At 39.2% G+C, this 26,186-nt stretch overlaps 1 protein-coding gene across 2 annotated transcripts in view; it reads left to right on the forward strand.

Moving 5' to 3' along the window:
- The first annotated feature begins 1,684 nt into the window (after positions 1–1,684).
- The window catches only part of MCM6 (minichromosome maintenance complex component 6), a 45,621-nt gene continuing 21,119 nt past the window's right edge, over positions 1,685–26,186 (forward strand). Inside the window, exons 1-10 of one of the 2 annotated variants that reach the window (XM_067742066.1) lie at positions 1,685–1,865; positions 11,590–11,736; positions 13,058–13,168; positions 14,063–14,312; positions 15,880–16,045; positions 16,332–16,477; positions 17,242–17,392; positions 21,888–22,029; positions 24,431–24,572; positions 25,288–25,395. In XM_067742066.1, the coding sequence (XP_067598167.1) occupies positions 1,759–1,865; positions 11,590–11,736; positions 13,058–13,168; positions 14,063–14,312; positions 15,880–16,045; positions 16,332–16,477; positions 17,242–17,392; positions 21,888–22,029; positions 24,431–24,572; positions 25,288–25,395 (1,470 nt within the window). In that variant the 5' untranslated portion in view covers positions 1,685–1,758. The remainder of the gene's footprint in view (positions 1,866–11,589; positions 11,737–13,057; positions 13,169–14,062; positions 14,313–15,879; positions 16,046–16,331; positions 16,478–17,241; positions 17,393–21,887; positions 22,030–24,430; positions 24,573–25,287; positions 25,396–26,186) is intronic. The other variant, XM_067742067.1, reaches the window with a different exon arrangement.

Consider the following 26,186-nt stretch of genomic DNA (forward strand, 5'->3'; position numbering starts at 1 on the left):
TCCCAAGTGCCAGCCAAAGGCCAACCTTGCAAGCAGGCCTTTCTAAGGATAGCAGTCTCAGGCTTACACACACACAGAGGCATACTACTCTCTGGGATACAGCTCAGATATGTTTCATAACTCACATCCTCCTCTTCTATGGAAGGTAGCTCCACTACCCTCACTAGGAGACCTCATCTCCTATTCTGGTCCAGAGGTGCATGTCTGAAGGGGAAAGGGAGGGCCTGTGAGGTGTAGAGAGTTGAGAAGAGCAAGTTCCAAGTTTCTCAGTGGGCACAGCTGTAAATTAGCCTGGAACTCTGCACTCCTGTTCTTTGATTTTTTCCTTCTGTACACGGTGCTTTAGTTCTGGGAAATCTACCTTGAGGACAGAAGAGGAAGAGAAGGGGGAAAAAGAAAAATGGGAAAGAAAAGAAGGAGGACTTTTGAGAGAATGAGACAGAATCTGGTCAGCAATCTGCTCCTAGATAGCTCCTGGATCCATTCTTGTGCCAGTGCAGAAGGGCTGTGAATATCATGAAACAGGTGAGTTTGAGGTTCTTAAAGTATATACAAGTGGTGATGTCTTGTAGGCAGGCAGATCTGGAGCTGGTGAAGGGCTGAAGGGTACAGGCCTGCAAGGGCTCCCATCCCCTTCAAATGAAGCAATATACACACTAATACACTACAGCACACAAGTAATGAGTTTTTGGTTAAACCTTGTAAATATCTTGTGACTAGTGTCTTTCTCTATGTGTGTGTGTTAAAAGAATTACTGTAGCTTCATGTCATCCTGTTCGGCATTTAAAAATATATATTTTTTTAATGTGCTTGGAAGCCTCAAAAAATGGAATTGATCCAGGCTTCTTGTAATTTCTTGGAGCCCCAGGAAACAGAACTGGTTGGTGATACAGATTCAGAAGTCATCAGCACCAAGGCCTTGGTAAATTGAAAACAAGTGAGTGAAGGGGATCGCCCAAGAGAGCTCCTTTATGGAAAAAGAGGGCTCTGGGACGAGAACATTTAAGGCACTCCCTAAAGAGGCGCCTACAAAGGAGGCTAACCAGGAATGGCCAAAGAGATAAGAGAAAAATCAAGTGAAACGAAGTCGGGAAAATATGGCAAAAGAGAGGGGAAGTCAAGAGGACACAAACCAAGAGTGCGTTTGAGAGGGGAAGTAATCAACAGCGTCAAATATTCGCTGATTTTTCCCGGTCAGCACCAACCAGAGTAATTCTGCCAACTCCCTTCTCTCCCCTCCCCCTGGTACTGTTACTACGTCACTTTTGACTCTTACAGGGTTTCAGCCGGTGGTTTACAGTTTATATCCTCCAATTAGATGGCTCAAGCAGGAGGTCGGAATCTTACTCATTTTCCTCTTCCATAAGGCATTACGCCTCTTGCTCAATTAATATAAGTGAAACTATTTGAAGAACATTTGAAAAACCACCCCCGGGCAAAGATCTTACGTTTTAACTCGCTCCAGCAGCCAAATTCCCCCGGACACGAACAACTGCGCAGGCGCAGAGGCCGATCACCCGGCTTTCTCTGGTCTTTGCATTTGGCGCGAAATCTCCGTTTCGTGGGAGGGGCTGAGAGAGACGCCGCGCTCATTGGACAGGTTTGGCGCGAAATCCCCGAGCTCCTGCGCCACGATTGGCTCCGGCCTTCCGGCGAAGGGGCGGGGCAGAGGAGGTGCGCGCCGAGCGGCAGCGTCCGGGGAGAAGCAACTCTCTGCGGTCCAGTGAGGCGCCGGCGGCCCCTCAGCATTAAGCAGCGATGGACCTCGCGGCGGCAGCGGAGCCTGGCGCCGGCAGCCAGCACCTGGAAGTCCGCGACGAGGTGGCCGAGAAGTGCCAGAAACTATTCGTGGACTTCTTGGAGGAGTAAGTCGGAGGGCGCCCCTTACCCGCGGAACTTCCCCTCCCGCCCCTCGCGGCTTCCGGAGCCCGGGGGCGCCGTGGGCCCCGCGCGTGTTCGGGAACTGAGGGGTCGCGCGCCTCGGAGAGCGGGCCGCAGAGAGGAGGCTGGGCCGGCTGGGCTGGTTTCCGGGGGTGAAATCCATCTGGAGCTCTTCCGCAAACTCCTGCCGTGCGCAGTGCCCTGGGCCGAGCGCTTTAGGCCCGTCGTTCAGTCCTCACAGCCTGTAAGGCTGGTGGTCGCGTAGCCCCCGGTTCCTTGTTCGGACCCTGAGGCTGGGTGGGGATGAGTAACTCGTCCAGTTAGGCCGCGCGTCCTCAGGGTCGCGGGGGAGGCCGAACTGGCGTATGAATCCTGGCGGGGGCCTGACTGGGGTCCACCGAGGGCCTGGCAGCCCTGGAGCCCGTGGAGTTGAAAGGGCCGGAGTGAACCCCGTGGTTGACAGATGCTCGGGCGAGGGCCCGACCTGCTTATGGCGCTGAACGCACTTCCTCCGTCTCTTCCTTTCCTTCCAACCCTCCAAACCCCACTTTTCTTTTTTTTCTGTTGCCTTTTTTTAGGCTCCAGGCATCTCAAACCCCCTCTCCCTGGCTTTCAGCCACTGCCACCAGTTACTTTTCTTAGATTGTGCAGATATAGCTCTGCTTTCCCTGAGTGGGACTCTACCGCCTCCAGGAAGAAGTGGAAGCACTGCGGAATGTCTTAGGAAATTCTCTCTTTTTTTTTTTTAAGAGCTCAGTTTTTTAATTTGATCATTTCTTGCATTTGAAGTTCTCCTCGATGACATCTTGGCCTGAGACTCTTTGCCATAGTCCTAAAAAAAAAAAAAGTCATATGCGGTTTTACTAATATTTAGAAACTCCACTAAGTTGTTAGCGCTAGTTATAGTGAAGCTTTTAAAAATTAGCACATGTCTTACGAAAATGCTTCCCATCCTTAAAATTTCTTTTAGCTATTCTCAAGGGCCTTAATGACTTCCACGTCTTTAAGGCTCATAACATGGCAGGAAATTCTTTTTTTTTTTTTTTTTTTTATTGTGGTAAAACCTTTACCATTTTAACCTTTTTTTTTTTTCTTGGCCGTGCCCTGTGGTACATGGGATCTTAGTTCCCCAACCAGGGATCGAACCCATGCCCCCTGTTTTGGGAAGAGAGTCTCAACCACGGGACCACCAGGGAAGTCCCCATTTTAACCTTTTTTAAACACAGAGTTCACTGGCGTTAAGTACATTTACCTTGTTATACAGCCATCACCAACATCCATCTCCAGACCACTTTTCTTCTTCCCAAACTGAAACTCTGCACCCACTAAACAATGATTCACCATTCCCCCCCGACCCTCCTGCCCCTGACAACCACCATTCTATTTTCTGTCTATGAACTTGACTACTCTAGGTACCTCAGACTTGGAGTCATACAATATTTGTCCTTTTGTGACCAGCTTACTTCACTTAGCATAGTGTGTCTTTGAGGTTTTCCATGCTGTAGCATGCGCCAGAATTTCCTTTTGAAGGATGAATAGTATATCATTGTATGTCTATACCACATTTCGTTTGTCTCTTCATCCATCCGTGGATGTGTAGGTTGTTTCCACACTTTTACCACTGTGAATAATTCTGCTGTCTTGTGAAATTCTGATAGAGTTAAAACCATAGTTTAACTTATATTACCCTACTTTTGGCAATGTTACTCTCTGCCTGACAGCTCTTCATCCTTCAAAGCCTAGCTAAAGAATCATACCTCATTTGTTAAACCCTAGAAACCTTTCAGGCAGCACCAATCCTTTCTTCCCTTATGTTCCCAAGCTGCCATTTTCTGTCATCTCTGGTAATATATTTACCTGTCAGCCGTTTCATCTGAATGTAAATCCCATCCTTAATCCCCCCTAGCCACCACACCACATTACACAGGTCCTCAGTTATGTTTGATTTTAACAAATAATGTAATTACCTTTGCTTCCTTGAAGTTTGCCATGCAGCTGACTCCTGGGCACAATGATGAACAAGACAAATAATCCCTGTATTTGTTGGAGAAAAAATGTTAACGCCCTCTCAAAATACCAACTTTGATTGCCATTGCTTATGGAATAAGATCCAAATTCTTCACAGCTGCCTTTTCCAGTTTGATCTTCCACAGCCATTCTGTCATTATCCACACTCCTCCCATACCCTTCCTGACTTTGCTACATACTTGCAAACATCTGTAGCCAATCTATCCACCACTCATTTTTTTTTTCTTTCAAATTTTGAAACTCTTTCAATGCCGAATTCCAGTGTTACCTTTTATATGCATGAAGCCTTTGTAGATGTTCCTGTTAGGCAAAATTAGTTTATATTCCCCTGTTACATTCTTTTACCTCCTCCTTTTTCTTTTTCCTTTTTATTTTATTGTGGAAAGAACACTTAACATGAAATCTACCTTCTTAACAAAATTTTAACTACTGTGTTATTGTTGTACAGTAGATCTGTTAGAGCTTATTCATCTTGCTTGACTGAAACTTTATGCCTGTAGTACCTCCACATTCTCCTCTTCCTCCTACCACCATACCACTCTTTGATTCTATGAATTTGACTTTTGGGGGTTTTTTTTGGCCTCTCCCAATGGCTTGTGAGATCTTAGTTCCCTGGCCAGGGATCGAACCCCGGGCCCACGGCAGTGAAAGCGTGGAGTCCTAACCACTGCATCACCAGGGAATTCCTGAATTTGACTTTTAGATACCTCATATTAGTAGAATCATGCAATATTTGTCTTTCTGTAATTGGCTTATTTCACTTAGCACCATGTCCTCAAGATTCATCCATATTGAGACATTGCAAAATATCCTGTTTTAAGGTTGAATAATATTCTGTTGTATGTGTATACTACATTTTGTTCGTTCATTTGTTATGAACATTTAGATGTCTTGTCCCTCTTTTTAGTAGAAATGTCTCCTATGAGAGTGTCAACCCCAGCAGAGGGACGATGCTGTCATTTCCAGCCTGTGGTACCTCTGGCATAGTGCTTTGCAGATAGATATTTAGGTATTTAACAGTTAGAACATGCTGTATTTGAAGGAGGAATTGATTTTTTCTCAAAACTAATCTGCATGGTTATGTTAGAAGAACAAAAATCAAATATGTTCGTATGATACGCTTTTGGAAAAAACACACCAGCTTTACTTTGTGTGTGTGTATGTTTCCTTTTTCCTGAAGGTCTTAGGCGCTGAAGCACCTCATTTCTGTGTATTTATTTGTATTCTGGTTCATAAATCAACAGCTAATCTGTCAGTTTTCTCTTTAGAAATTAAATCTTTGGATTTTAACCTGTATTTCTTTCTTTTTTTTTTATATCATTAATAGAGTTGGGTTTTTTTGAGTTTTTTTATTACTTATCACTTTTTTTAATATATGGCACATTCTTATTAGTTATCTATTTTATACATATTAGTGTATATATGTCAGTCCTAATCTCCCAATTCATCTCACCATCACCACCACCAACAACAGCCCCCCGCTTTCCCCCCTTGGTGTCCATACATTTGTTCTCTACATCTGTGTCTCTATTTCTGCCTTGCAAATGATTCATCTGTACCATTTTTCTAGATTCCACATATATATGTTAATATACGATATTTGTTTTTCTCTTTCCAACTTAACTTCACTCTGTATGGCAGTCTCTAGGTCCATCCACGTCTCTACAAATGACCCAGTTTCATTCCTTTTTATGGCTGAGTAATAGTCCATTGTATATATGTACCACATCTTCTTTATCCATTTGTCTGTCAATGGGCAGTTAGGTTGCTTCCATGACCTGGCTGTTGCAAATAGTGCTGCAGTGAACATTGCGACGCATGTGTCTTTTTGAATTATGGTTTTCTCTGGGTATATGCCCAGTGGTGGGATTGTTGGGTCCTATGGTAATTCTATTTTTAGTTTTTTAAGGAACCTCCATAGTGGCTGTATCAGTTTACATTCCCACCAACAGTGCAAGAGGGTTCCCTTATCTCCACACCCTCTCCAGTATTTATTTGTAGATTTTCTGATGATGCCCATTCTGACCAGTGTGTGAAACCTCATTATAGTTTTGATTTGTATTTCTCTAATAATTAGTGATGTTGAGCATCTTTTCATGTGCCTCTTGGCCATCTGTGTGTCTTCTTTGGAGAAATGTCTATTTAGGTCTTCTGCCCATTTTTTGATTGGCTTGTTTGTTTTTTTAATATTGAGCTGCATGAGCTGTTTATATATTTTGGAGAGTAATCCTTTGTCCGTTGATTCATTTGCAAATATTTTCTCCCATTCTGAGGGTTGTCTTTTCATCTTGTTTATACTTTCCTTTGCTGTGCAGAAGTTTTTAAGTTTCATTAGGTCCCACTTGTTTATTTTTGTTTTTATTTTCATTACTTCAGGAGGTGGGTCAAAAAGGATCTTGCTGTGATGTATGTCATAGAGTGTTCTGACTATGTTTTCCTCTAAGAGTTTTATAGTGTCTGGCCTTACATTTAAGTATTTAATCCATTTTGAGTTTATTTTTGTGTATGGTGTTAGGGAATGTGCTAATTTCATTCTTTTACATGTAGCTGTCCAGTTTTCCCAGCACCATTTATTGAAGAGATTGTCTTTTCTCCATTGTATATCCTTGCTTCCTTTGTCATAGATTAGTTGACCATAGGTGCGTGGGTTTATCTCTGGGCTTTCTATCCTGTTCCATTGATCTATATTTCTGTTTTTATGCCAGTACCATGTTGCCTTCGTTACTGTAGCTTTGTAGTATAGTCTGAAGTCTGGGACTTCCAGCTGTGGTTCCTCCAGCTCCGTTTTTCCCCCTCAAGATTGCTTTGGCTATTCGTTTTTTCCCCTCAAGATTGCTGTGGCTATTCGGGGTCTTTTGTGTCTCTATACAAATTTTAAGATTTTTTGTTCTAGTTCTGGAAAAAATGCCATTGGTCATTTGATAGGGATTGCATTGAATCTATAGATTGCTTTGGGTGGTATAGTCATTTTCACAATATTGATTCTTCCAATACAAGAACATGATATATCTCTATCTGCTTGTGTCATCTTTGATTTCTTTCATCAGTGTCTTATGGTTTTCTGAGTACAGGTTTTCTGTCTCCTTAGGTTTATTCCTAGGTATTCTTTTTGTTGCAGTGGTGAATGGGACTGTGTCCTTAATTTCTCTTTCTGATCCTTCATTGTTAGTGTATAGGAATGCAAGAGATTTCTATGCATTAATTTTGTATTCTGCAAGTTTACCAAATTCATTGATTAGCTCTAGTAGTTTTCTGCTGGCATCTTTAGGATTATCTATGTACAGTATCATCTGCAGATGGTGACAGTTTTACTTCTTCTTTTCCAATTCGGATTCCTTTTATTTTTCTTCTGTAATTGCCATGGCTAGGACTTGCAAAACTGTTGAATAAGAGTGGCGAAAGTGGACATCCTTGTCTTGTTCCTGATCTTACAGGGAATGGTTTCAGTTTTTCACCATTGAGAATGATGTTTGCTGTGGGTTTGTCATATATGGCCTTTATTATGTTGAGGTAGGATCCCTCTATGCCCACTTTCTGGAGAGTTTTTATCATAAATGGGTGTTGAAATTTGTCAAAAGCTTTTTATGCATATTTTGAGAGTTGAATATTGTCAGAAGCTTTTTATGCATCTTTTGAGATTATCATATGGTTTTTATCCTTCAATTTGTTAATATGGTGTATCACATTGGTTGATTTGCATATGTTGAATCCTTGCATCCCTGGGATAAATCCCACTTCATCATGGTATATGATCCTTTTAATGTGTTGTTGGATTCTGTTTGCTAGTATTTTGTTGACGATTTTTGCATCTATATTCATCAGTGATATTGGTCTGTAATTTTTTTTTTTTGTAGTATCTTTGTCTGGTTTTGATATCAGGGTGATGTCCTCATAAAATGAGTTTGGGAGTGTTCCTTTGTCTGTAATTTTTTGGAAGAGTGTTAGCTTTCTCAAAACCTTTGGTAGAATTCACCTGTGAAGCTGTCTGGTCCTGGACTTTTGTTTGTTGGAAGATTTTTAATCACAGTTTCAATTTCATTACTTGTGATTGGTCTGTTCATATTTTCTGCCTCTTCCCAGTTCAGTCTTGGAAGGTTATACCTTTCTAAGAATTTGTCCATTTCTTCCAAGTTGTCCATTTTATTGGCATAGAGTTGATCTTTGCTGTTGTTTTCTTTGTTTCTATTTCATTTATTTTTGCTCTGAGCTGTATGATTTCTATCCTTGTACTAACTTTGGGTTTTGTTTGTTGTTTCTCTAGTTCCTTTAGGTGTGAGGTTAGATTGTTTATTTGAGATTTTTCTTGTTTCTTGAGGTAGGATTGTATTGTTATAAACTTCCCTCTTAGAACTGCTTTTGCTGCATCCCATAGGTTTTGGATTGTCATGTTTTCATTGTTATTTGTCTCTATGTATTTTTTGATGTCCTCTTTGATTTCTTCAGTGATCTCTTGGTTATTTAGTAACATATTGTTTAGCCTCCATGTGTTTGTGTTTTTACGTTTTTTTTTCCCCTGTAATTGATTTCTAATCTCATAGCGTTTTGGTTGGAAAAGATGCTTGATATGATTTCAGTTTTCTTAAATTTACCAAGGTTTGATTTGTGACCCAAGATGTGATCTATCCTGGAGAATGTTCTGTGTGCACTTGAGAAGAAAGTGTAATCTGCTGTTTTCGGATGGAATGTCCTATAAATATCAATTAAATCTATCTGGTCTATTGTGTCATTTAAAGCTTGTGTTTCCTTATTAATTTTCTGTCTGGATGATTTGTCTATTGGTGTAGGTGAGGCGTTATAAAGTCCCCCACTATTATTGTGTTACTATTGATATCCTCTTTAATAGCTGTTAGCATTTGCCTTGTGTATTGAGGTGTTCCTATTTTGGGTGCCTATAAGTTTATAATTGTTTTATCTTCTTCTTGGATTGATCCCTTGATCATTATGTAGTGTCCTTGTCTCTTGTAATATTCTTTATTTTGTTTGTTTGTTTGTTTTGCGGTACATGGGCCTCTCACTGTTGTGGCCTCTTCCATTGCGGAGCACAGGCTCCGGATGCGCAGGCTCAGTGGCCATGGCTCACGGGCCTAGCTGCTCCGCGGCATGTGGGATCTTCCCGGGTCGGGGCACGAACCCGTGTCCCCTGCATCGGCAGGCGGACTCTGTACCACTGCGCCACCAGGGAAGCCCTATTCTTTATTTTAAAGTCTATTTTACCTGATATAAGTATTGCTACTCCAGCTTTCTTTTGATGTCCATTTGCATGGAATAACTTTTTCCATCCCCTCACTTTCAGTCTGTATGTATCTCTTATAGACAGCATATATACGGGTCTTGTTTTTGTATCCATTAAGCAAGCCTGTGTCTTTTGGTTGGAGCATTTAATTCAATCACATTCAAGGTAATTATCGATATGTATTTTCCTATTACCATTTTCTTAATTGTTTTACGTTTGTTTTTGTAGGTTCTTTTCTTTTGGGTTTCCCACTTAGAGAAGTTCCTTTAGCATTTGTTGTAGAGCTGGTTTGGTGGTGTGGAATTCTCTTAGCTTCTGTGTGTCTATAAAGCTTTTGATTTCTCCATCGAACCTGAATGAGATCCTTGCTGGGTAGAGTAATCTTGGTTGTAGGTTCTTCCCTTTCATCACTTTAAATATATCGTGCCACTCCCTTCTGGCTTGTGGAGTTTCTGCTGAGAAATCAGTTGTTAACCTTATGGGAGTTCCCTTGTATGTTATTTGTCGTTTTTCCCTTGTTGCCTTTAATAATTTTTCTTTGTCTTTAATTTTTGTCAGTTTGATTACTGTGTGTCTTGGCGTGTTTCTCTTTGGGTTTATCCTGCCTAGGACTCTCTGTGCTTCCTGGACTTGGGTGACTATTTCCTTTCCCATGTTAGGGAAGTTTTCAACTATAATCTCTTCAGATATTTTCTCAGGTCGATTCTCTCTCTCTTCTCCTTCTGGGACCCCTATAATGCAAATGTTGGTGCATTTAATGTTGTCCCAGAGGTCTCTTAGGCTGTCTTCATTTCTTTTCATTCTTTTTTCTTTATTCTGTTCCTCAGCAGTGAATTCCACCATTCTGTCTTCCAGGTCACTTATCCATTCTTCTGTCTCAGTTATTCTACTGATTGCTTCTAGTGTATTTTTCATTTCAGTTATTGTATTATTCATCTCTGTTTGTTTTTTACTTCTTCTAGGTCTTTGTTAAACATTTCTTGCATTTTCTCAATCTTTGCCTCCATTCTTTTTCCGAGGTCCTGGATCGTCTTCACTATCATTATTCTGAATTCTTTTTCTGGAAGGTTACCTATCTCCCCTTCATTTAATTGTTTTTCTGCGGTCTTATCTTGTTCCTTCACCTGGTATAGTCCTCTGCCTTTTTATTTTGTCTGTCTCTGTGAATGTGGTTTTCGTTCCATAGGCTGCAGGATTGTAGCTCTTCTTGCTTCTGCTGTCTGCCCTCTGGTGGTTGAGGCTATCTAAGAGGCTTGTGCAAGCTTCCTGATGGGGTGGGTAGAGCTGGCTGTTGCTCTGGTGGGCAGAGCTTAGTAACACTTTAATCCACTTGTCTGCTGATGGGTGAGGCTGAGCGTCCTCCCTGTTGGTTGTTTGGCCTGAGGCGACGCAGCACTGGAGCCTACAGGCTCTTTGGTGGGCGACACCAGGAGGTGTCTACTTCCCAGAACTTCTGCTGCCAGTGTCCTTGTCCTCGCAGTGAACCATAGCCACCCCCTGCCTCTGCCAGAGACCCTCCAACACTAGCAGGTAGGTCTGGTTCAGTCTCCTATGGGGTCGCTGCTCCTTCCCCTGGGTCCCGATGTGCACACTACTTTGTGTGTGCCCTCCAGGAGTGGAGTCTCTGTTTCCCCCAGTCCTGTCGAAGTCCTGCAGTCAAATCCCGCTAGCCTTTAAAGTCTGATTCTCTGGGAATTCCTCCTCCCGTTGCCGGACCCCCAGGTTGGGAAGCCTGACATGGGGCTCAGAACCTTCACTCCAGTGGGTGGATTTCCGTGGTAAAATTGTTCTCCAGTTTGTGAGTCACCCACCCAGTGGTTATGGGATTTGATTTTATTGTGATTGCACACCTCCTACCGCCTCATTGCAGCTTCTCCTTTGTCTTTGGATGTGGGATATCTTTTTTGGTGAGTTCCAGTGTCTTCCTGTTGATGATTGTCCAGCAGCTAGTTGTGATTCCGGTGCTCTCACAAGAGGGAGTGAGCACACGTCCTTCTACTCCGCCATCTTGAACCAATCTCCTAACCTGGATATCTTGATTTAATATTTTCTAATCAACAAATACTAACTATTCCTTTATTGTTGGTGTATACAGTTAAGATTGGAAAGTGTTAAATCAAGAAATTCAGATTTAAATCTGAAGACGTAGTTTTGCTATGTTCCCAGCTTTGTACAAAACATTTTAAAGGCATTTTCTCATTTAATCTTCACAGTGATCTTAAGAGATAAGATGATGTTCTAATCTTTTTTATTATTTTTTTTTCAAACAGAAGAGGGACAGGTTTAGAATAGGTAAGTAACTTGCCCCAAGTTATACAACTACTAAAATGGGCCTGTCTGACCCTAAAACTGATGGTCTTTAACCAATATGCTGAATTATCAGGCATTCACATTCTTCTTTTTGCTGCCTAATTCTTAGGTTTAATCTGACTTGCATGTATCTACAGGTTCCAGAACAGCGATGGAGAAATTAAGTACTTGCAGTTAGCTGAGGAGTTAATTCGTCCCGAGAGAAACACATTGGTTGTGAGTTTTTTGGACCTGGAGCAATTTAACCAGCAACTTTCCACCACCATTCAAGAGGAGTTCTATAGGTTTGGTGTATTAATCTTCGCTTTAAATAGACATGTAGCCTGGGAAGCCAGCTATTCTTAGAATGGAAGTGTTCATTTGTGAGGCAAAAGGGCAGCTGTCACAGAGGCCCTTCGATACAGCCAGTGGTCATTTTAGTGCTGCTCTGAACTAATTTAAGCCTTTGTGGAGTTGACTGTTTTTCACATGCGAATGTTGAAAACCTTTGTTTTCTATGTAGTTTTTCCAGGTGTTAAGAGGATTGCTTTGTTTCAGGCTTCAGTGCTATTGCTATGTCATTCATTTAATCCACTCTCTCTCCCCATATCATATAAAATCCCTTGAAACATTTTAAAAGCTGAATGGTATTTTTTTGGCAGAAATTAGACATTAGGCTTTTGTTTTGCTTTCAATTGCTATATAAAGCCAGAAATATCTTTCTACACAAAACTTAGTTTAAATAAAATCAGGTTAAAATAAACACTGTGGACTGTTATGAAAGAGAAATGAAGACCCAGGAGTAAGGAGTCACAGTCCTGTTCTTTTACCTGGTGTACTGGGAGATGGAGAATTTGTCTCGGTGTTTCTAGTCATATATGGCTATCAAGAACGGTTAGAGGGATAAGCAGCAGAGTTTATTGTGATAGTATGTAGCAGGAAAAGTTGTACTGACAAGTGAGAGGGAAATAGAAAATCAGGGCTGATGGTGGAAACACCTGTGCCTCTACCTCATGCACAGACCGTGCCGCAGTTCTGTCTCCTGAAAGTAGCTGATTTTTCAGAGGACTTCCAGATCCTACCACTTAAACCAAGCTGCCTCAGCTATTTAAAAGTTAAGAGAACATGCACACTTCCATCTAACCAGTCAAGTGAAACGTTTCTGCCAACTTGCTCTCAAATCAGTACACAAATTCCTTCCCTGCCCTTATCCACTTCCTATCAATCAAGAATAAAACCTGGAAGAAAATAGTAGGCCTTGACAAGTGGGAGGCTGCCTTGCTAGGTAGTATACTGCCCAGGTGGTTCAAGTAGAGTCATCTTGGACAGAGGAGTGACCTGCTGTGTGCATGCTAAATGATTATTTAAAAATAATAGGTTTTCAGGAACAGCATTTTATCTTTGGTGTTTCTATTGTCTTAGATATATTTATGGTGGAATAGGAGAGGATTGAAGATGCTCTAAACCTGGATCAGATGATAGAAGTGTCCCACAGAGTTAAATTCTAAAGCTTGGTTGTAGCCAGATGAAATTCCTTACTTTCAGCTGTTGGGAAGCATAAGGGGAAGGAGCCCTTGGTAAGCCTCTTGAAGTTGTCAGTTGATTTACTTTTTGTTTGTTTTTCAGAGTTTACCCTTACCTGTGTCGGGCCTTGAAAACCTTTGTCAAAGACCGTAAAGAGATCCCTCTTGCCAAGGATTTTTATGTTGCATTCCAAGATCTTCCTACCAGACACAAGTAAGAAACCCTTCTTTGAAAAAAAAAAATTCCCCAAATAGTATAGGCATCACTTAATTGTCAGAAAGCTCAGAAGGTTGTAGTCTTAGGTCTATAAAGAGTTATATCCAGGTCTATAAAGAGTTATATCCAGTTATCCAGAAGATTTAGTTTTGGAAAATATGTATTTCCAGGAAAATGGGATGGGAAGTATGTTAAGTGAAGCAATTTCTGGGGATTATAGTATTTTAGGAGACCTTTTAAGGGATGTTGAGGTGAAAAATTAGTGAGAAAATATGAAAACTGAGAACAGTCACAAAAATTAATGAATTGTCAAGAGCTTAAATAGCATAGCTTTTAAACTGTTTTCCTCTTTAGCAGTTATTTAAAGAATAAATTTGTTGGAGGAAATTGAAGTGATATTTTGAAAACTTAAACTACTAAAATTACTTATAAAATTACCAAGTTATTTAATATAAAATGGGTTTGTGAAATACAGTGTTTTCTAAACCTTCAAGTTCAGAAAAAAAAAATTTCCTATGATAATTTTTCCCAAGGATAACTTTACTGTGAAAATGCTTATTTAGAAATGTAGGTAAGAAAAAAATGTATTTGCATATAAAACAAAAATGGGATCATTGTGTTTTATAATTGTAATTGCATTTCTTTCATGTCCTTTACTTAGTTTTTCTTATTTATTCATTTATGTATTTTGTTGTGGATGCATGTACATTATACTTCAGGAATGGGCATGTTGACTAAATTATTCTTGTAGGAGAGTCCAAAGAATACCTTGTCTCTTATTTTGTTGTTGTTATTTTAAGCATAAATTATCATTGAATATCCTCTCATTAAAAGTGAAAATTTTTAGTTTGAAAATGAATATTTAGTAATACAATATCTGTCTTTAAACAGAATTCGAGAACTCAACTCATCCAGAATTGGTTTGCTCACTCGCATCAGTGGGCAGGTGGTACGGACTCACCCAGTTCATCCAGAGCTTGTGAGCGGAACTTTCCTGTGCTTGGACTGTCAGACAGTGATCAAGGATGTAGAACAACAATTCAGATACACACAGCCAAACATCTGCCGAAATCCAGTTTGTGCCAACAGAAGGAGATTCCTGCTGGATACAAATAAATCGAGATTTGTTGATTTTCAAAAGGTGCTTATTAATTTCTTTTTAGATCAGATTCAGCCTATGCTAATAATTCACTTCTAGGCACTTGTAATTATTATAAGCTTACTTAGGCAATGTTAAACTCAGTTTTTATGTAAGTCAAGGTTCATCAAGTGTGACTACAGATTTAAGCTAAAAATTTGTAATGCAAATTTCAATTATCAGTATATAAATGTGTTCTAACCATTAATAACTTGGATTGGAAGCTCCTTCAGGCAAATAAAATGTATTTGTCAAAGAATAAACAGTAACCATTATTATTACTGTTATTATTACAAGCTAGAGTTAGGAAAATTTTTGCAGAAGTAGAGACTTGTTGGTGTAAGACTTGGAGTTGGTGGTTAGGAGGGAGGAAGGCATAAATAAAAGGACAGGTGAAAATGGACATGCTTGTCAATAGCAATGAAGATTATCATGATTAAAGTAGAGGAACCAAATTGGAGATCATCTGAGAGATGATTTGGTATGAAGCATGGAAGTACTTGGAGCCTTAAATCTCAGATTGAGAAGCTTGGACCTATCTTGATAAGCAAGGGGATAAGTTTTCAGATGATGTGAATTTTAAAGGAAGATTAATGAGACAACTGTGTGTGGTATTTAACAAGAGACTAATAGGCAGTTGTAGTAACTGGGCAAGAGTTGGATGGTAGCAGTAAGAATGAAGGGGCTAAAGCTCTTCAGGGCTTAGTAACTCTGATATATGCAAAGAGAAAAGCTGCAGCAGCTCAAGCACTGGAGAATGAGTACCAGACTAAAATAAATAATTTATATTAAATTCAGTTTTTAGTCCTTACTTAGTTTTCTTGTTTTATTCTGATACTTGGTTTATAGGAAACATGTGTTCTTACCAACAACTTTGGGTAAAAGATGCTTTATATTTGATAAAGAACATGATATAACAACCAAATACAAAATATGAAATTTAGGTTGGGTCTTGGTTTGGGGGGGAAAAAAACAGCTGTAATAAAGGACATTCTTGACAACTGGGGAAATTTGAAGATGGACTAGATAAAGAAGTCGTTATGGAATTAAATATTTAAATCTCTTGGTGTGATTGATGGTATTGTGGTTACATAGGAGACTGTCTTTATTCTTAAGAGGTGAGTGCTAAAATATTTAGGGGTGAAGTATCTTGATTTTTGCAACTTCTTTCAAATAATACAGTAAAAATATGTGTGTCTTAAGTAATGTTAACAGTTGTGTTGAGGTGGAGGGTATAAAAGATGTGAAATTTTTCATAAAATTTCCCTGACAATTTAGAGGAAGATGGAACACAGAACAATTATTTAAAGTCAGTTTGAACAAAGAAAAAAATACATGTTGTTTAATGACAGTAAAAGTGAACTTGAAGTTTTTAAGTAGATGTAATCTCTTACCAAATTGAAAGTTTTATGGTAGAGAATTTTTAAGATGAATGTTGGCACATGTCAGAAGTCTGCAAACTAGTAAGATAATTTAGGATATGTCGATATTTGTGGCATTTAATTTAGATTGCATGGCATTTGAAATAGATCTCTTCTCATCCTTGGCAATTTATTTGTCTTTGTTACAGGTTCGTATTCAAGAGACTCAAGCTGAGCTTCCTCGAGGGAGTATCCCTCGCAGTTTAGAAGTGATCTTGAGGGCTGAAGCTGTGGAGTCAGCTCAAGCTGGTGACAAGTGTGACTTTACAGGGACGCTGATTGTTGTGCCTGACGTGTCTAAGCTTAGCATACCAGGTCAGTAATCTGTGGCTCAAATTTAACAAATTCTCAGTTACCCGAACTGCAGAGTATCTAGCTTCTTGCGTCTTCCTTGTCTTATTTTTGGCTACCAATCAGAGGGTGAGCAAGGAACTATGATGAGAGTAAAAACAAATTGGTTTGCTATAAAAGCTACTGTTCTGAAAAATTTCAAAGCCTAAATGAAATATTTGCATTTATAGGTTTCATTTATCTGAGCAGTTTTGATTCTCAGCACCTTCAGTATTTGAGCTGTGAAACAGTCTATCATTCATTGTTTCAGGAGCACGTGCAGAAACTAATTACCGTGTCAGTGGTGTTGATGGATATGAGACAGAAGGCATTCGAGGGCTCCGGGCACTTGGTGTTAGGGATCTTTCATACAGGCTGGTCTTTCTTGCCTGTTGTGTTGCACCAACCAACCCGAGGGTGAGTCTTCTTAGTAGAATGGCAGAGCTTAAGAAAGGCATCCCCTGAGGCTGCCGCAAACTCAGTGTTAAAAACAGGGTTGGGTTGAGATTTGTTCTTTAGTTTTAAAACCAGATTTTTTCATGTCTGTCTTCCCGATCTTAAGGAAAAGTCTTATTTATTTTTGTACATAAGAGCTCAATGCTTTAAGAGCATTGGTACTATTATTATTCATAGTGGTTTTTCTGTTTTTGTTTTTCTGTTTTTAATTGTTAAAGTTCCTCTGTCACGTTCCTCGAGAAAGTACAAGTAGAAAAATTTAGTATCTGGGAAGTACAGTATACTGCTCTTTCTGAGAGTGATCGACCCCAGGTATTGTAGTTCTTCAGAGCTTGATTTTGTTCCAGGAGGGGAAAGCAGTGAGGAAAAGTTTGGAAAATGAGTGGTGAACATAATGTACTGTTTCTTCATTTTCATCTTCATATCAGTGATTAACATTTTATTATGGCTCATCTCATGAGCATCTAGATTCATTTAGATAGCAATACAAAACAATAGTGGTAGCTTTTTTTGTTTTTTTTAAATCACTGGACAAATGACAAGCTCTTCAGTATCTTAACTTAGGCCATACTGGTTAGGAGATTTTTTTTAAAAACCTTTACAGTCAGCAGATTCTGAAGTTGACCTCCCAGGCTATATTTCGTTTGTGGTGATGTTTCTTCTCTTTCACATTATTTTGACTGTTTCTATACTACTATTTTTTTCCTTTCTTCTCCACCCCTCAGTTCGGAGGAAAAGAGCTCCGAGATGAGGAACAGACAGCTGAGAGCATTAAGAACCAAATGACTGTGAAGGAGTGGGAGAAAGTGTTTGAAATGAGTCAAGATAAAAATCTATACCACAATCTTTGTACAAGCCTGTTCCCTACTATACATGGTAAGAGTTCTATCCATTTGTGGCATAAACTTGAAATCAAAATAATGATTATAAAACAGCAACATGTGACTTCTTAAAACACAAAAGTCAGGTTATGAAAGTTTTTTAGTGGGTTTAGAAGGGGTTTTAAAAAGTCATTTATAAAAGGACAGATATTATACAATTCCACTTAAAATGAGGTACTTAAAACAGGTAAATTCACAGAGAAAGAAAGTAGAAAGAGGTTACCTGGTGAGGAGGGAAATAGGGAATTGTTGTTTAATGGATAGAGTTTCTGTTTGGGATGATGAAAAGTTCTAGAAATGGATAGGGGTGATGGTTATAAAAGATAATGAATGTACTTAATTCCACTGGACCACTTAAAAGTTGTGTATATTTTACCACAATTTTTTTTTTCCTGAAGGTTACTATTTTATTTACACAGATAGTTAAGGACTGGAAGAGAATAATGTTTGGTTTTTTTAATTGAAGTATAGTTGATTTACAATGTTGTGTTAGTTTCAGGTATACAGCACAGTGATTCAGTTATATACATATATATATTCTTGTTCAGATTGTTTTCCTTTATAGGTTATTACAAAATATTGAGTATAGTTTCCCGTGCTATCCACTAGGTCATTGTTGGTTATCTATTTTATATATAGTACTGTGTATATATTAATCCCAACTTCCTAATTTATCCCCCCCACCTTCCCCCTTTGGTAACCATAAATTTGTTAGAGAATAATGTTAACTTAAACATCATTGGAAATAGATTATTCTTGACATGACTCTTACTAGGAAATGAACCTAGCAGAATTCTTAAATTATATTAAATTTACAAAAAAGTTCGGACTGCCCGCAGCAAATTCTATACGTGAAAACATTTTTTTTTTTTTTCTTTTTTTTGTGGTACGCGGGCCTCTCACTGCTGTGGCCTCTCCCGTTTTGGAGCACAGGCTCCGGACGCGCAGGCTTAGCGGCCATGGCTTATAGGCCCAGCCGCTCCGCGGCATGTGGGATCTTCCCCGACCGGGGCATGAACCTGTGTCCCCTGCATTGGGAGGCGGACTCTCAACCACTGCGCCACCAGGGAAGCCCATGAAAACATTTTTATAAGTGTCTAACAACTGTAATCTACTTTTAACAAGTATCACTACCACAGGCAGGTAGTCAAATAAGTGCTCACTTACATTTTCTTTGGCTTGTTGATGCCCCTCTCCCATATTTCTTAAACTTGCCAAATACAGTTTTTCCAAGTTCTTTATTTTCTGAGTTTGTGATTCCTCCCATTCTGTCCTTAGTTCTTCTGCCAAACGAGTGAGTTGCTGATTTCTTCTCTGTTTTATATCTTCTCTTATTTGTAAAGCAATATCTCTTTCTTGTTCTCAAACCTGTAGCAATCTTAATTTTCATCTTCTTTCATAATCTTCCTTTAAAATGAAGGCTTCCTCATTAGCACCCAATCTCAGCCTGCTGGCAGCATACACCACCTTTCTTTTCATTTTCATGTAGTACTTTAAATCTGAAGGTTCCGGGAAACGGGACCCCGGACTCAGGAACTGTGGCTCAGACAGAGAAGGTCTCAGCGGCCGCCACACAGCAGCCTCCCGACAGCCGTTTGTGCGCCTGCAGGGCGGCAATCGCCAAGCCCTCGTCACTCTACCAGTTTTTTTAAATTTTTATTATTTATTTATTTTTCGCTGCATTGGGTCTTCATTGCTATGCGCAGGCTTTCTCTAGTTGTGGCATGCAGGCTTCTCATTGCGGTGGCTTCTCTTGTTGCGGAGCACGGGCTCTAGGCACACGCGCTTCAGTAGGTGTGGCACACAGGCTCAGTAGTTGTGGCTTGCGGGCTCCAGAGTGCAGGCTCAGCAGTTGTGGCACACAGTCTTGGTTGCTCCACAGCATGTGGGATCTTCCTGGACCAGGGCTCAAACCCGTGTCCCCTGCATTGGCAGGCGGATTCTTAACCACTGCGCCACCAGGGAAGCCCTCTACCATAGTTTTTTTTTTTTTTTTTTTAAAAAAGGTCATTTAGTCTTTTTTTCTGGCTTTAGGATAGAACTGCACTTAAGTATACTCTAATATGCCAGATTAATATCCTGATCTCATTTTTCTTTTTAGTTTTCATGGTGGAGAGAGATTTCTTGATGTTTTTTGGCTATATTACTATGCCTATAGCTTGTGGTTTCTTCTTTCATATTTTCTTAGCTCTTGGTTACTAGCTGCTCACTTCATTAAATCCCCTTGTGTGTTGAGGATTTGACTAAATTTTCAGGCCTCATGCTTTACCCTTGTTTTTTCCATCCTTATCTTCCGCATTCAGTTGGAGTTATGGCAAGAATTCATAAGATTATGGGTACTTGGGGCTTCCCTGGTGGCGCAGTGGTTGAGAATCTGCCTGCTAATGCAGGGGACACGGGTTCGAGCCCTGGTCTGGGAGGATCCCACATGCCGCGGAGCAATTAGGCCCGTGAGCCACAACTACTGAGCCTGCGCGTCTGGAGCCTGTGCTCTGCAACAAGAGAGGCCGCCATAGTGAGAGGCCCACGCACCGCGATGAAGAGTGGCCCCCGCTTGCCACAACTAGAGAAAGCCCTCGCACAGAAACGAAGATGCAACACAGCAAAAATAAATAAATTAATTAATAAACTCCTACCCCCAACATCTTTTTAAAAAAAAAAAGATTATGGGTATTTCTCTTAGGTATATACATATATTTTTAAGCTATTGGGATTTTTACAAATATTTATTTGTTTATTTATTTGCCTGTATTGGGTCTTAGTTGCGGCACGCGGGATCTTTCATTGTGGTGTGTGGGCTCTTCATTGCAGTGCACGGGCTTCTCTCTAGTTGTGGTGTGTGTGGGTTCTCTAGTTGTGGCACATGGGCTCTAGAGCATGCAGGCTCAGTAGTTGTGGTATCCAGGCTCTCTAGTTGTGGTGCACGGGCTTAGTTGCACTGTGGCACGTGGGATCTTAGTTCCCTGACCAGGGATTGAACCCGCGTCCCCTGCATTGGATGGCAGATTCTTAAGCATTGGACCACCAGGGAAGTCCCTAGGTATATATTTTTAATCATTGAAAATTAACCTTTTTTTCTACTTAAATATTTGGTCAATGAAATTGAACTGAAATTCTTTTATGTTAATAATCTTTTGTGGATTTTAGAGTGTCCTCCCTTATAATGAGTAGGTGTCAAATTTTATGTTGCTCCATTCCCCTGTAAACTAAACTGTTGCTACATAACAAATTATACCAAAACTTCATGGCTTGAAACAACAAACATTATCTCATAAAGTCTATAGGTCAGAAATTTGAGAGAGACTTAGCTAGGTGGTTCCGGCTCAGTCTTTGATGAGTTTGTAGCCAAGACGTCATCTGGGGCTGCAGTCATCTGAAGGCTTGACTTGGGCTGGAGAATCCACTGATGAGGGAGCTTACTCACTGCTTATGTTAGTGCTAGTTGTCAGCTGGAAGCCTCAGTTCCTTGCCACATGAGTCTCTTCCATTGAGCTGGTTCAGTGTCCTCACAACACAGCAGCTGGCTTCCCCCAGAGCCTGCAATCCAAGAGAGCAGAGCAAGGAGGAAGCAAAGTGCTTCTCAGGACCTAGTGTCAGAAGTTAAGACACCTTCACTTCTACCATAGGCTATTTGTGGGAAGCAAGTTGCTAAGCCCAGCCACACTTAAGGAGAGGAGAATTAAGCTCCATCTAGAAAAGCGGATTATCAAATAATTTGTGGGCCATTTTAAAACTACCACACCTCCAACACATTTGTTTCATATAGGTTATGAGTCAGAGAAATTTTGTTTTTGGATTGGATTTTTAATTTTTTGCTTTTAAGGAGTGTTTTGTATAAATGTACCTAGCACTTTGTTGATGGAATTCACAGAAAGTCATAATAACTAAAACGGAAAAATGTTTCTTCTGGTATCACATTTCTAAAAATCTGGTGTTGTCTTTTTTTTTTTTAATTGTGCATTTCCTTCTTATATTGCGTTTATAAACAGTTCTCAGAAGCAGCTGTAAATCACATTCAGCATCTTATCTAATCCATATCAGTTCAGTTAGCTTGTATTTATATTCAGCATGGGTCACTGTACCTGATACAAAAGAAGTAAGTCATGGACCATTTCCTCAAACTCTTGGTAGAGCTGTAAGACTTGCCTGTAGAAAGAACTAGCAAATGTGGTAGGCTGTAGTGGACATAGTTTATTTATGGGGAGAGATATTTGAGGACTGTGACATGGGGAAAGGCTTTGTTTAGGAAGTAGGACTTACGGACAAGGAGAGGCTCTTAGAATGGTGAGCATTGCCATCTATGATTAGGTGAAGACATTAGGACAGTGACTGGGTGACTTTACATTCACAGGACAAGAACCATATATTTTTACTCTAGTCTTAGCTTTTCTTCAGCGGTCTCTGCTCTTTTGGTTGGTAAATATGCCTTTGTAGTTTCCTGTGAAATTGTTTAACCTCATGTTGAAAAATACCTTGGATTTTCATTTCAGGCAATGACGAAGTAAAACGGGGTATCTTGCTGATGCTCTTTGGTGGTGTTCCAAAGACAACAGGGGAAGGAACCTCTCTTCGAGGGGACATAAATGTTTGCATTGTTGGTGACCCAAGTACAGCTAAGAGCCAGTTTCTCAAGTAAGTGTTTGCCTGAGATAGTACAGCAGAGAAAACAATATGCGTAGTTCCAGGCTTTCTGTGCTACCAAGAATGCAGTCAGTGTGCCCTTACCGGAGCAGGAGTATAAATTATGACTGTTGAATATATAACTCTCTTAGGTTAAGTACACCTTAATTTGTTAAGTAGAATGTAAGAACATTTTACAATTTTGGGGAATAGGGAAAAATTGTCTGTAATTCCAGTCCCACATAGAATTTTTTTAATCTTTGTGTAAAAGTCTTTGAATATATGAATATATATTCTCATGGTTGTAAGTCACAGCATGCATAATTTTAATTTACCCTAAATATTTTTCCATGTTTCTTTATGTTCATGATTGTTGTTTTTTGTTGGTATAACTTACAAAATCATTCCCCTAGCCTGATATTAGACAATTTAACAGTAATTTATTTTAATAGTCAAATACAGTGAACATCATAATGTGTATAAGTTTTTATTTTATTATTTTCCTTTGGGTAAATTCCTAGGCATAGGATTGCTGAGATTAAGAATACAAACATCCTTAAGGTTCTTAAAGAGGACACTCTTTCCAAAAACAGTGTGATAAAGATGAGACATTTTATGCTAAACCTATCAGTATGAGTACTACTTTAGCAATTTTTGCTTATTTTTAAAAGCTATAATAAAACACTTGCTTACTTTCAAACTTGTAAGAAACTTAGAGGTCAAGATAAGAGCAACCAGTTTTTGAGCACTTGCTGTGTTCTTGGTGGTGTGTGTGTGTGTGTGTGTGTGTGTGTGTGTGTGTGTGTGTGTGTGTGTGTGTGTGTGTGTGTGTGTGTGTGTGTGTGTGTGTGTGTGTGTGTGTGTGTGTGTGTGTGTGTGTGTGTGTGTGTGTGTGTGTTATGTCTTATCCTACCAGCATCCAGACAGGCATGTAATATTATTCTCTTCTTTTAGGGAGGCAATCAAAACTTCTCTGAGCCTCAGTAATTTGCCTAACTGCATAGAGCTGACAAGTGCCTCTAAGCCATGAATATTAGAACTTAGCATTTTGACTGCCAAGCATGTGCTCTTCATACTATATCAAGCTGCCTTTCCTTTATTTGTCTGGGAAATTTTTAACATGGAAATGTTCTAGAAGCTGAAACATTTTTAGTTGAAGTTTTATAATTAAATACTATTTCCTTCAAGTATATCAGGGACTGAGTTCTAGATTTGAAGGTAATAGTCCTGTGTTAAGAGAATTCTCTTTTTTTCTCATTTCCTCTGCCCCTGCCTCCCACCTCTCCCACCACCACCACAGAAAGATGTACTGCAGTGTTGCCTCTGAACAGTATTGTACACGATTATGTTTGCTTTTTAACAATATTAAGTCTTTTGATCCATTAACATGGGATATCTTGGTCTTCTTTAATTTTTCAATAATGTTTTGTAGTTTTCAGGGTATAAGCTTGCTCTTCTTTTATTAAACTTATTTCTAAGTATTTTATTCTTTTTGATGCTATTGTAAATGGAACTGTTTTCTTAGTTAAATTTTTGGGTTGTTTATTGCAAGTGTGTAGAAATACAATTACTGATCTTTTATCTTGCAGCATCGCAAGAACTGACTTATTAGTTCTAACTGTTATAGTGGATTTCATAGGATTTTCTGTCGACAAGGTCATGTTAACTGCAAATGGTGATAGTTGTTGTTTCTTTCAAATCTGGGTGACTTTTTCTTGCCTAGTTGCCCTGGCTGAACCTTTCAGTATAATGTTGAATAGAAGTGGCAAGAGCAGACCCCTAAGTCTTGTTCCTGCTCTTAGGGGGAAAGCATTCAGCCTTTTACCATTATGTATGATGTTAGCTGTGGGTTTTCATAGATGCCCTTTACCAGATTGAGGGAAAGTCTCTTCTAGTTAGTTGAGTTTTTATCATGATGGCCGTTAGATTTTTTGACATGCTTTTTCTGCATCTGTTAAGGTGGTTCTTATCATTTTTTAATATGGCATGTTATTGATTCTTAGATGTTAAACCAGCCTTGCCTTTTTGGAATAAATGTCCCATCTTGTTTTGTTTTCTTTTCTTTTTTTCGTTGTAGTTGTTTGTTTTGTTTTGTTTTTTGTTTGTTTTCATTTTAAGTGCAAGGCCTTCTAATAGATCATTTTTGCTGAACTGTTTATTATTGTTTTTGCCATGTATGAACTTCATCTTCCTTTAACAGGAATGGATTTGACCTATTTAAAAGACCAAAGGAGAAAAGGCTTTCTCTTTGGTCTATGGCATGTGTCTTTATGAATTGCTTTTTTTCTTAATGCCTCTTTCAAATGTTCTTTTAGAAATTTAAATTCTTACTTGACATAAGCCATAACCAGCTGATAATCCTGAAAAGGTTGCTTTGTAGTCATATATTAATGAATATGATAACCTTGAACAGGCACGTGGAGGAATTCAGTCCCAGAGCTGTCTATACCAGTGGCAAAGCATCCAGTGCTGCTGGCTTAACAGCAGCTGTTGTGAGAGATGAAGAATCTCATGAGTTTGTCATTGAGGCTGGAGCTTTGATGCTGGCTGATAATGTAAGAACGTTTTACCCTCTTGGATATAAAGAAATCAGAATATCCCCATCCCTATCAATAAAGGCCTATACGTTCCTATTAAGGAGATGTCCTCTTTTTAATAAGTACTTTTAATAAATAATTCATGGTTTTATTAATCTAGAAATTGGGATTGTCATCATTAATTAGCACTTTCTGAACTTCTCTAGAACGTATTACTTGCCCTGAGCTTGTGTGTTTGCTGTGACTAGTACTTCTCAGCAGTTTTCCTTTCTAGACTGTGACACATCTATGAGTGTATCTATTGCATTTTGCATGTATTTGTCATAGATCAGTTAGCTCTGTGAATGCGTGTAAATTGTAGCTATATATACTTATAAACATTATGTTCCAACTCCATCCTTCACTTTCCCAGCCTAAAGTCAACACTGAGGTAGTAACCCAGAATATTTTGACCCTGAGATTTATACAAGGTTTTGATGTTGAATAAAAGTGCAATAAGTAACTGCATGTTTTTAGTTTCACTCTTGGTTTAAAATGAGTCAAAAGAGTATGGTTCCCTCGAGCTCTGGGAACTATTGTACTATCTTATTCTAGTAGAGGGAGTTAGGATTGCTTACTTACCTATCTTAGTTGTTTAAAAGAACTGAAAGGTCTCTGTGGTAGCAAACTTTGAGTTTCCTTGCCGTTTGACATCTGAAAGGCAGTTTCTTATGCTAGGTTTGTTTGGTTACAGGGTGTGTGTTGTATTGATGAATTTGATAAGATGGAGGTGCGGGATCAAGTTGCTATTCACGAAGCTATGGAACAGCAGACCATCTCCATCACTAAAGCAGGAGTGAAGGTACGTGTGTCCACTTCTGTTCCATTGCATCTTGCCTTAGCCTTGTAGATTAATGTAGCTCTAGTCGATCACTTGGATAAAATGCATTACTTCAACATGAAATGCAGTTTACTGAAACGGAAAACACAGCCTTGAGGATTATTAATCAAGTCGATGGATTATTTAAATGAAAATAATAAGTACAATATTGTAACTAGCATTAGAGAGAAATCAAACTTTAAAAATAAAAGTAATACATTCAAATAGTTAAGAAAAATGTAAGCAATACTTTAAACCGTAAGTTAAAAAAAAATCTTCCCCTCCAACTCCTAGCACCAATAGATTCTCAGAAGTATCTGCTGAGTTTATGTCCCTTTTAGGAATATTTTATCATAAATAAGCATAATACACATACAGTTTTGTTCCTTGTTCATTTAACTTCATAATTTTATTTTGGTAATCTTTCTATACCAGTATATATTAGATCCACTTGTCTTTTTATTACTCCATGATTTTCAATTGTACATACCCCAGTTTGACTCATTAGACTCTTATAAAGAAGAGTGACATTCAGGTCATTTCCAGCCTTTAGTATTACAAACAATATTGTAAACATCCTTGTACATATCTTCCTGTACCTAGCTGCAAGATAAATTCTTAGTAAGAAATTGCTGGCTTAAAGGGTGTGCACATCATACCATCAACATCATATGGGAGTACCTGTTGCTATATATTATCAGACTTTAATTTTGATGATTCACTGCGTGAAAGATGATATCTTATTCTTTTGGTTTGCATTTAGTTCATTATGA

Source organism: Pseudorca crassidens, chromosome 6 (genome assembly GCF_039906515.1).
Source record: "Pseudorca crassidens isolate mPseCra1 chromosome 6, mPseCra1.hap1, whole genome shotgun sequence".
In the NCBI taxonomy this organism is placed as follows: Eukaryota; Metazoa; Chordata; class Mammalia; order Artiodactyla; family Delphinidae; genus Pseudorca; species Pseudorca crassidens.